Source organism: Argopecten irradians, chromosome 16 (assembly GCF_041381155.1).
Source record: "Argopecten irradians isolate NY chromosome 16, Ai_NY, whole genome shotgun sequence".
NCBI classification, from domain to species: domain Eukaryota; kingdom Metazoa; phylum Mollusca; class Bivalvia; order Pectinida; family Pectinidae; genus Argopecten; species Argopecten irradians.
In genome coordinates, this window is record NC_091149.1 from 17905256 (window position 1) to 17917297 (window position 12042).

General features: G+C 34.5%; 1 protein-coding gene across 1 annotated transcript; it reads left to right on the plus strand.

Moving 5' to 3' along the window:
- The first annotated feature begins 4554 nt into the window (after window positions 1-4554).
- LOC138311051 (temptin-like) lies at window positions 4555-8746 on the plus strand. Its single transcript, XM_069252481.1, has 3 exons — window positions 4555-4765; window positions 8039-8189; window positions 8655-8746. Exons 1-3 carry the CDS (start codon window positions 4577-4579, stop codon window positions 8717-8719), a joined length of 405 nt encoding a protein of 134 aa, XP_069108582.1. The 5' UTR covers window positions 4555-4576; the 3' UTR covers window positions 8720-8746.
- The last annotated feature ends 3296 nt before the right edge of the window (window positions 8747-12042 follow it).

The window sequence follows — 12042 nt, forward strand, 5'->3', positions numbered from 1 at the left end:
TCTAGATAATCGCAAGATTTGTAACGTATACAAAGCTTACAAATTGATTGTAAATGGTTTTGGTCTTCAGTATATTTTATGACTATGATACTATAATTTCATAATTATGACATTTCCCCACACGTGGCTGCAGTGGCCGAAGGGTTAAAAGGTTTTTACCATGTAGGCGGGCACTCCAGCATTTCTAATATGACCGTGGCTATTGATAGAACAAATCAAAACAATCAAAACCTTTTTACCATTTATATTAGGCCTAGAACCCTGCTGTTAAAGTGGGCTCCTTTTAACAATGTGTACGTTTATTTAACGGAAATAAAATGACAAAATGATTCCGGAAGGTGATAATGCTATTTCATATTTTGGAAAATATATGAATACCGAAAAAAATATTAAAAAAATAATATTCCGTAGTCAGGATTCGGACTCTCTACCTTTACACCAGCATGACGGCCTCCTAACCAGGCCATTAAGCCTCATTATTGCCACTGCTCCTTTGTTTGCAATTCAGGAAGAATTTTACAGTGTTTATTCAAGTTAAATATTCTCCCTTATTAATTTAATTTTGACATTTTTTTTTTATATTTTATTGATTTTGTATTTTTTTGTACCAGGTATTCGAAATTGTCTTATATGTGATACAATATGAATGCAAGCATGCAGAAATATGGTGAAATACTGGTATATGGTGTTGTGTTTAGCACATGAAAATGATATTACATATTAAAGTGAATAGTCGGGCAAAGAAAACCAGTCTAAATGCGTCCATTGTCCTTCCAAAAGTCCTCACATATTAATACGACGGCCAAGTTCTACTTACGTTTCCCAGTTCTGACCATTAAAGTAAAGGAAAGTTGAAAGCATTGAAAGCGAGGCTGCGTGTAAATGTTACCACGGACATAGTCAGCCGGGAGGACGTTTTAGGATTCCTATACTTTAAATTAATTTCTTCGTACGCAGACAGATTTTGGCGAGAAATTTTATTTTTCTGTTTCATAAGAAATTATACTGGTTACATTCACACCATTTTTACCGACTTTAGCCATCCTTGCCCGACTGTTCACTTTAAGATTTTACTGTCAATTCAAGTCTGCTTATGAGTTTAGAATTTTGATATGTATGTCCTTGCTATTGATGTCTCTGGAAATTACCTTATTGTTGAGCTTTTTAATGATATCGTATTTTAGGTATTTTTATATTTTTGATGATAGTGAGTGAGGGTTATTGTTTGAGAGAGTGTATCGGATATATCAACATACCTATTTTATAGTCATTAAATGGTTCTGTAGTTACATGAGTCTTGGTTGTTCCTAGAGTCACATTTGGTGCATGGTCTATTGTCACATAAATTCTATCTGGTCATAGTTCATATGTACCTTTTCAGTACAGATAAAGATGACATGTATAATAACTTTCAATATCGGAAAACCATTCATATTATTTGTTTTTTACTTCTAGTCATTAATATTCAGTGTTATATTGCTTAATTAACAATGTATTCATTTTCTTGCAATATTATTACTGTTGATGTATTACTTGATTTTCACTTTAATTAGTTTTCAAATTGAGGTTTTGCTCTATATGAGCTTTTCGCAACTCTACACCCATCTTTTGCCGTCAACACAAACACACAAACAAGTAAATGCAAATAATAAATAGCAATAATAAATTGATATTAAAATAAGATAAATGTAACCCTACTTCATAAACTTTACAGGCAAACTTGTAGACTAAAATCTAAACGTTGATTAAGAACCATTAACATTAGATAAAGATAGCTCTGTTCACTCATTCTTCACCGCTTATATCCATTTAGCCTGATAGGTCACCGTAAGTGAAAGTCAGCCTAAAGCCAAATGTACAATTTACAGTTATGAGTACTAAATGACATTAATTAATTTGCAAATTATTAGCAACGACCACATTATAAATAATGAAATGTTTGCAATATATGAATTCTTCATGATGCATACGAAATTTTCATAGTCATATAAATATTTGATAATAAAAAAAAATAATTATAAAATCGCTTTAACGTCAGTCTTATTTTGTTACACTATACATTCGCTTTATGTCGAACATAATCACAGATGTGGGGATAAAAAATATATTTACAGATGCTCCACCGCCGACAGAGTATAAATGATATTCATCATTTGAACAATAATCGGTGTTTAATCGTGTATAAATATGTCCAGTTAACACCAAAATAATATAAAATAATTTATTTTGCCTTTGGTTCATGCGTTATCAGTGCATCATTCCATATAGGATATAGTGCCACGGAATTTTTTCGGGATGCAATTAATTAGTTTTGATACTTTTAACTTGAAGTAAAATTAGAAACTCAAACTTTACAAATGTGGTAATGGTGTAAATTAAGTAACTTTTGTAACTGAAGAAAAATACTAAATCGTCTGCTTCTGTTTTTGATAGTGAAAAAAAAACATTTGTCAGCGGTGGAGCATCTTTAAAAAAATAGATATCTACCTAGCCTTCATTTGCTATTTAGTGATCTAACAAGATTTTTATATACTTGTAAATTAAGCGATATAACGCGTAAATATCACATAATAACTCGCGAAATAAATTAGTATTACTACATGTACTTCAACCGACTTTCAGAATCTGGCCGGTGACCTCATAGTCATAATTTATAAATACATGTTCTATTTTTGTTGAGGTTGGACATGCACATGTCAAAAAAAGTTTCATTTTAAGAACTTCAAACAATATACATTTTGTCTTTCGATTTTTTTACTAGATGTGTACATTGTGAAGTTAAAACATCTTGACATTGTTAATGTAAGTACATGTAAATCGATGCCTAGATAAATATGTAATGTTTAGTTTGACCGCCTTTACATTTCTCCATTTATTTGCTTTATAATATCGTAACAAACACGATCAAAAATGAATCTTGGCAATCGAAAATAATTATCTTGAATTTTGACATTCATTTTTTTGAAAAAAAAAACAAAAATTCCAAAGTTAGATCGACTCATGAGGAAAACGTTTGCCAATATCTAGTTTGTAGCGTTTGGTTAAGTAACGATAAACGATTTCTTATGAGGTCACTTTTCAACGGGTCGTTGTGAAAAGTGCACTGAAACTTCAGTTTTCAACAGTATTTTGTGTCATTTGTCAACATTGAATAATGACCCGTGGTCAGTTTTCAACGGGAGTGGGGGTGCAGTTTTCAACGTTACACCGGCGAGGCACTGACTATCGACCTAACATATCTAATGCTAATAAGCCGATTATCATATGATGGACAGGCGATAATTTATAACCGGCCTTTTCACAGGACATCTTACGAATATCGCCCGAGTATCTAACGGACAACGAAGGATTGTTGTACCAGGCAATTTCTGGTGTCCGGCCGGAGACCAGGCAAAAATGACTAAAAATGTAAGCTGGCCTCCCATATATGCGATGTGTTGCGTATATGTCGTGCAAAGTGAGTGTTTTGGGAGACTGCGGTATATTCTTGTTGTGTCTTCTTGTAAAGTAAAACTGTTGTCCTTTTTATAGTGGTATATCACATAAGCATGACGCCCAAGACATCAAACAACACACCCCACCTGGACAACAACCACTCCGCTATCAAATGTTGTGAAAATAAGAATCTATATGTTAATCAGACTGTATTTGTCACCTCCATGAAAATTTTAATTTGTATTTGTATTGACAATAAAGTATTTTGAAATAAAGACATTGATCCATATCTACTCTCAGTACTGATCTACATGTAGCTTGGTATTGTTACAGTATCTTCCGATACATACATATCCGTATGCGTATACGTATATCGCTTATTGTAAATATCCCTATAAGGACATTAATTTAATCAAACACACAAACAAAGTTACAAACTAACTATAGGTGGAGAAAATGAATTTGACTTGAAGCATGAAGCAGTATATTTACATTCTAGTAGGTACCAAACAATGGAAAATTACAAAACTGGAATCTTGCTGTTTGATTTGTGAGATTTTGGGTTTATTATTCTGTATTGACAAACGCAATAACGAATGGTCATGTTATGTATTTAGGCTATTATGTATTTACAACTAATGATTTGTAAACAAAAATTATACAGGCCCCTAGTGCCTCTATTGCTCACTTGGTTGTCATGTTAAAAAATTTTGAGATGGCCCCCGATAGAGTTCACATTCACAACTCATTCACACATCCACTTAGTAACATCCACTATACAGTACCCCGTCTCCCAAAATACATAAGAAATTTCCCGAAATACACAAAACATCTCCCGAAATACACAAGAAATCTCACGAGATACACATCTCCCGAAATACACAAGCAGATTCCCGAAACATCATTGAAGGCCGTCCTTACATGACATGCTGTTATGGTTGTTATAAAGACTTTGAGAACAACAAATTAACATCCTTGTTAGGTAACTAAATATGCGTAGACCGTTCACCATGAACGAAATGCTGCTATCATAGGGCCGCGTGTGGTGTTTCCCACGGTCAGTCCGAACTTTTAACCCTCGCTGATAAAATGACACATATATAAATTTAGAAAGCTCCCTTATTTCAACTAATAGACAAATATGAATGCCAAATACGTCTTGGTCTTTGCAGTCTGCTCCCATGGGAGTCTGGTACTGGGCCATCCCTCCTTTATGGACCTTATCCCTAACGGTCATGGCGTACCGGATCCCTGTGGCAGTACCAATATATGGTTCGGAGTAGGGCACAATAACCGAACGGGCGGAGGAATCGCCAATGTGTTCGGCGCTGTAAGTATATAACATATATACACGTTATTGTCATGAACATTTCGAGTATTTTAGACTTGATTGCCGTTGATTAGAATCTCCCCGAAGGGCATAGCAGGTCACAGATTTAAAATATTTTAAATTTCATTCATTGTTACGGCAAAAGATTGGTATGCAAACTCGTGAAATAAAAACAATACTACATATACAGTCATGACCTACATGTACATAAAATTAGTTCATAATTTTTTTGCAATATCCTTTTCTAAACACGTTTTTAATATCCTTACTAAAAACCTTTCTTTTATTTCTTGCTTTCACGCATTCTTTATACTTCCGTTTGATAGTCTGTACAGTTGTTTGTCGAAAAGATTTCGCCTTTTCTTTGTTTGATGAATATTCTTTGGTATATTCCTGTCTATTATGAATTTTATATGATCTTTTGAAATATGTCATATTATTAGTGTCCGGTGCGTGCTTTAATACTTTCTTCAAATCTATCGATAGATCTTCCTTTATGTGTTTAAAAATCGCCTTTGTTGTATTTGTGCTTAACTGTTTTGCTAACGCTATAAGGTTTTGTACAGTTAAGATAGAATATAGTGCCATAGTCGATTTTTCCTAATTAGCTTGCAATGTTACTAATTATATCTTCGTTTGTAGAGATCAGGTCTAAAATACTGCGTTTATCATTTGCTCTCGTTGAATTTCTTATATGTTGAAATAAAAATGCATCTTTGTTTGATGAATTGGTACTCCAATTATATTTCAAATTCAAAAGTCCCCCATTAGTATCTTACATGATGTTTTATCTCTATTATACGAGTAAGTAGCTCGAACAAATCTCTGTAGTCCATAGTCGTCTATAAAAGTGGTAGTTTCTGCTCCTGCCTAACGCCCAGCATATAGGGAGTGGGACGACTGGTTCGCCCGTTGTCAGTATAATGTGACCGGATGGGATGTATTGCTTAGTGTCTTCGGCGGCCTGCTTCAGTGATATAGCACTATAAAAAGGCAACAGTTCCACTATACCATAAAACACAGCACGAATATATCACAGTCTCCCAAAACACACATCCGCATTTCACACAAGCTACACACCGCATACATTGACAGCCATTCTTACATGACCCTGGCTGTTAATATGACGCTAAAATAATCAAACAGACAATCATCCTCGTTGTTTGGACTCACCTATATTTTGTCAAACTTGCCAGATCTTTAGCTTTAGCTACATTGTCCTTATAAGTAACTCTGTATGTTTTGAACATCACCTGTATTTCCTTCTTGTCCGCTGCTTTTCTTATGGAACCGTTTGCACCGGATTGTTCCTTGATTCCAAAGACAATGGTGTTTGCTTCCATAGTTTGTCTTTCATTGAGTTCCGTGATGACATCCAGTTGCTGGGTAATGGCTTCATTTCAGTTTTAGGTCATCTGACCCGAAGGGTCAGGATAACCTATTGTCAACATACACCGTCCGTCGTCGTGCGCCGTCTACCGAGCGCCGTCAGCCGTGCGCCGTGCGTAAATTTTTCATTCAAACGACTTCCCAATAGCCGAAAGTCCAAGGGTACTGATATTGGGCCTGCGACATGCTGGGATAGAGGGCTACCAAGCTTCTTTTCAAGTTCTTCCGGTGCGATTTGGTTCAAACTTGCTTGAAATGATCCTAACAAAGGACACTATGACATCATATCTAGTTAATATCCTATACGACCGTTGCCAAGATAGTCAAATGACCGTTAAGGCACTTTGACCTTTTGCTTTACAAAACGATATGATTGATCGATTGGTTAAGTGGTTAAGCCAGCCGCGTTTCACCCATTTCAAGACCCCTCTTGCTTTTACAATATTAATTTCGATAATTCGAAGTTCAATATGTCGAAATTTTCTATATGTGGAACATCTTACGGACCGGGTTTTTACCCTAAATAAAACTAGTTATCAAACTTCTAATGAATCGATGTAAATTGGGTAGTCCATTTATAGTAATTAAACAGTAAATTACCGCCGACGCTGTGTACGGTACATGTGGAGTTGCAGGACCAATTTTAATCTAACATGTGCTTTTTACATATATATATATATATATAGTTCTATTAATGTGTATCGCTCTAAAAGGGCAACAGTTCCACCATGAAAGAAGACACACCATGAACATACTGCAGTCTCTCAAAACACCCACCTCGCATGCGCACTACATACACGCTGCACAGCGCATACATGGGATGCCGTCCTAACATGACCCTGGTTGTTAATAGGACGTTAATTAATCAAACAATAGGTCTAAGGTTGTGTACACAACTGTACAGTTGTGTAAATAAATATTGACCAACCATGCATGTTATATCTTGTCGCCATAGCGACGTGCGGCGTTACGTGTTGATAACGTACATAACACGTTTCTTCTTCACCAACGATGTCTGTATGCTCATTTTTTATACAACATATATATATATATATGTTGTATAGTAATAATAATATAGTATAGTTTAGTCATTCTATCTTAGGTGTTGATTCCCACATGAAGGTTTCTCACGATAACTTGAGATGTGTAAAAAGGCAGTGATCCGTTCAGTTGATATTACTGCAGCATCTCCATTAAAATGTTTAATAAGATTTTTTTTAATTGAAACTTGTAAGTGACATAATCCAAATCACTTATCTGTGTCTAGATCCAGTAGTTATCGAAAGCGACGAAAACTTCATCGGATATTTTATGTCTACAATCTAAGAGTTGACTTTTTGGAAATGCCCCCCCCCCCCCTTTACTTCGACTCATCGAGGATAAAACATTGTAAAACATTGTATTTCCCTCGGGGGAGGGGGAATAAACATATCATTTACCCTGGGAGGAATTAAATAGGGTAATACATTTCATTTCCCTCGGGAAAGGGTATTAAAACATCGTATTTCCCTCGGGTGACCACCCATTTCTCACTAAACGACAAATTGTATTCTTCGTAAATATGGTTAACATTTATTCCTAGAGTAGTGATTCGCGAATTTTCGGTATAATAAACAATTTTCATTCATCCTTGGATGTCATAGTATCCTCGAGCTTCAAACCCTAAAAATAATACATCTGAGGGTAAATATACCTTCATATCACACTGCCACCGGGACCATAAATGCATAATTTGAGTCAACAATATCTCTATATATCGGGAGTAAAATTTCGCAATCATACCAATGTCCCGCGATATCGCGAAAATAACCGGTTATACAGTATTACGGTAACATGTAATTGATTGTTTATATTTAGATTTATCACTATTTTAATCATTTTCAGGACTTCTTGAAAGCCAATATGACTTGGTCAAAAGCACTATGCATGGCTGATTCTGATATTGATGGAAGATCGAATGGAGTAGAACTCGGTGACCCCGACTGTAAGTGGACAGCTGGCGCCACACCTCAGGGCAAAGCAGTCGGACATCCAGGTAAGCTAATCGGAAATTTCCATCAAAAAATCCACCACGCATTTCTATACTTATCTTTCATTCCCTGTAAACAGTTTCCATGACAGTTGACAGGTACTGACCTTTTTTATCCTGTTCTCCACTGTCTTAGCCTGTCCTTAAATGAGCCTGGCTGTAATTAAGCTAAACAGACCATGTAGATTGTACATGTTGTAACTTACGTGATGATATCAAATTTGTGGATCGCTTGCAGCATGGGTAATTAACTATTATTTAAATATCTTGTATTTAGAATAAGTTAAAATAATTTGATGAATAATGAAGGAAGCCTTCTCTATTGATTACTATTACTTAATAATCGAGTTACATTAAAAAGTTACAATAAAAAACACATTTGAACGTTTTTTCTTTGAAATAAACATATTTCATTTGCACATTATATACAAATGGGACTAAAATTATAATCCGATTTTCTTTCCATTACAGGAGTGTGTGAACCTATGAACACAAAAACATGCATGGCAGTTAACTTGAATGTACAGTGTATCTAAATAGTAACATTAAAGTATTTATTTTCATCATATGTACCTCTTATGTATAACTGTAAAACATTAAATGTTAATCATTACTATACAATTATACTAAATGTTTTAAAGTTGTATGTGCCGTATTTTTCATACTCACGAATCAAAACGAGCTTTTGATATGTTATTTTAAAAATACCACCTTTTTGAAAATTACAGTACTTTCAATACATTTTTAATTTTACGTGTACAGATAAGAGCTGAAAATGATATTTGGCAATACTGACAAAACTCATTATATTTACATCAATATGCGTACATAAGGCCAGACCATGAAGCCAGTGTTATTAATAAAGTGATTTCTGCAGATAAGTTTCCGTCTAAACATATTTAAGGCATAAAAAAACAATTTTACATCACATTATTGCTGTGTAGTAACTAACATTTATATGACATCTGAAATTATTTGAACGAATTTCACAGCTTAATGGTTTTCAATAGCTTAACGATTAAATAGTATTTCAAAATTTCGCTCAGTTACGGTACATATAACATAAAGTTATATATGCCGTAATTTTTATATTCATAAAGAACTTTAAATATCTTATTCACCACCAAAAGTTGGTAATATTTAAGAATTGCAATACTTACAATTCATATGTTTAAACTTTACACCCACACATAAGAGCTCCAAATGAGTTTAGCCAGTACTGCCAAAAAATAACACTATGCAGTGATATGGGTACATTTGGCCAAATTATGAACCCAAGATGTGTTTTAATTAAAACATCATTGCAAATTTGTACAGTGTTATTAGTAATTTGACATATTTTATCTAATCCTACATAAAGCCCGATTGTTCAAAGCATGATTAGGTTAATCACATGATTAGTGAAATTTTCATTTCTTATTTACTGCAATATTTGTGATCATATCTTCACTTAACTCAGCAAGTAAGTACCGAATGGAGTTCCTAAGATTCTCATAAAATTTTGTAAAATTTGTTTTAACAGAAATGATTTTATCTTGCTTTGAAAATTGTCATTAAACTGTGATTAGCTTAATCCCCTTTTGAACAACTTGGCCCTTCAACAGTACAAAAAGTATCTGGTGTAACTAATGCTCATGCTAAATTGCACGAAAGAATTATATTATTCAAAGCCATGCATGAAAAAGGGAAAATAACACAGTTGAACATACTACATATATATCCACATAGAGTAGCGCTTAAAAGACATAAAACGGACTCTTTTAAAAAAGCTGTTTTATGATAGTCGACACAAGTCATGTTTTTTATATGTAGATGTTTGAATTAATAGCTGCCTAAACACCTTCAAGCATTTAAACGACCATAACTCAAGTAAGTACATTCCGCTATAGAGGATGTCTCTTTTGAAGTTATAGATGAATTATTTCATTTGTTTTAAAAACAACAATATATTAGTTTTAGTTTATTAGTTTTGATTTTTCTGAGGGTTTTGAGGCATTTTATAGAAATATTTTAACATCATTACCATAAGGATATCCATAAAAGTAATTTTCTCGAAAAAACATTTAAGTGTATATCACATCTGTTAAATTATACATATACAAGAGGCCCAGAGGGCCTGCATCGCTCACCTGTTTTTGTAATTATCAGAAAGACTCTAACAATGAGAAAAATAAGCAAAATTGACCCCACAATTTGTTTAATTTTGAATCCCAACTATATAACGATACTATAAATACCATACGACTATGAGTGCTATCCAATACATATTTTCAGAGAGGAAGTAATTTATATCAAAATTGTAGTCTTATTTACCCTTTGGTAACACGCCTCAGGCCCTGGGGGTCAGCCGCATCATTTGTGTAATTTTGAATCCCCGGCAGCCTTTAAGGATGCTAACATTGCATTACGAGTGGTATTCCATGCTTAGTTTCAGAGAAGTCGTTTCTATGGAAACATCGGCCACTTTTGACCCGCCCCTCAAGCCCCCGCGGATCAGCCCAATATTTTTTTTATAATTTTGAATTCCCGGCCTATAAGGATGCTACCAATGCATTATGAGTGTTTTCCTATGCTTAGTTTCAGAGAAGTTGTGTTTATGGAAATAGCTAAAATGACCCCTTTTGGCCCCGTACCTCAAACCCCCGGGGTCAGCCCCATCATTTGTACAATTTTGAATCCCTACCCTATCAGGATGCTACCATTTTGAGTGCTATCTCATGATTTGTTTCAGAGAAGTCGTTTATATGGAAATAACCAAATTGACACCTTTTGGCCCCGCCCCTCAAGCCTCCGCTGGTCAGACCAACCATTTGTACAATTTGGAATGCCCACCCCATAAAGATGCCAACAAGTCAGATTTGTGAATTGTTGACGGACGCCGGACGCCATGGTATGGCAAACACTCATGATTGAACATTTTCTATAAGATTTTAATTTCTTGTTAAAACAAGTACAAAGAAAATTGAACTACTGAAAAAAATGGTTACTGGGAGACTACCTCCTTAAGACAACTTCCCGAGCATTGTGTATACTTGCATTAATGGTGTTAAAATTGATCAAAAAAAGCGACTAAATTGGAGATGTGATCATTTTTCGGAGAGTCACTTATAAACTAGTTATATGTAAATCCTGAGCACAGCTGGAAGTGTCAAGGCCTAAAAAATTCCAGAAGAATTTCAAAACACATTTATAAGAAATATGTATCTTGAACAACATACACATATCATTCATAGACAACATTGACAATATTCAGAATTTTCAGAACTTTTTAAATGCATCCTGCACTGTTTTTCGATGGAAATATTCTTTTAGGGCTGAATGTACACTGTAACTTCTTCTGCAGCAAAACATGCTTACGAACGTATTCTATATTGCACGTATATATATACAACATTGGGTGATATTTGGCTATTCGGAGTTCAACTTTTTTTTTCACGTTTACGCTTACGTTGTGCAAGCTCCTACCAGTCACGTCTGTTAGTCCAATGGACATACTTTTCGTATTCACAAAACTTTGTTGGGGTAAATCATCTCTCCTATGTTGCTTAGATTACCAACACACAAATAGGTATCCTGTATCGAACATCCTTATATTTTTAGCACTTTTTTTCAATTATTAAGGTATCCAAAAATTAAAAAAGCTTATTCCTGGCTCACTACACTGATGAATCATGTTTTAACATCAAGTTTGTCTTAAATTTATTTTGGTGAGTTTCTTTCAGTTAAAGCAAAGCTGATGTTTGTTTTACACTATCCATTTAACAAGCATTTTGTTAGATATGCAAGAAAACACTAAATCACAAATTGTAAATCCCTTCCAGTAAAGACGTTGTCCCGGTAGAGCAAGGTTATGTCCATC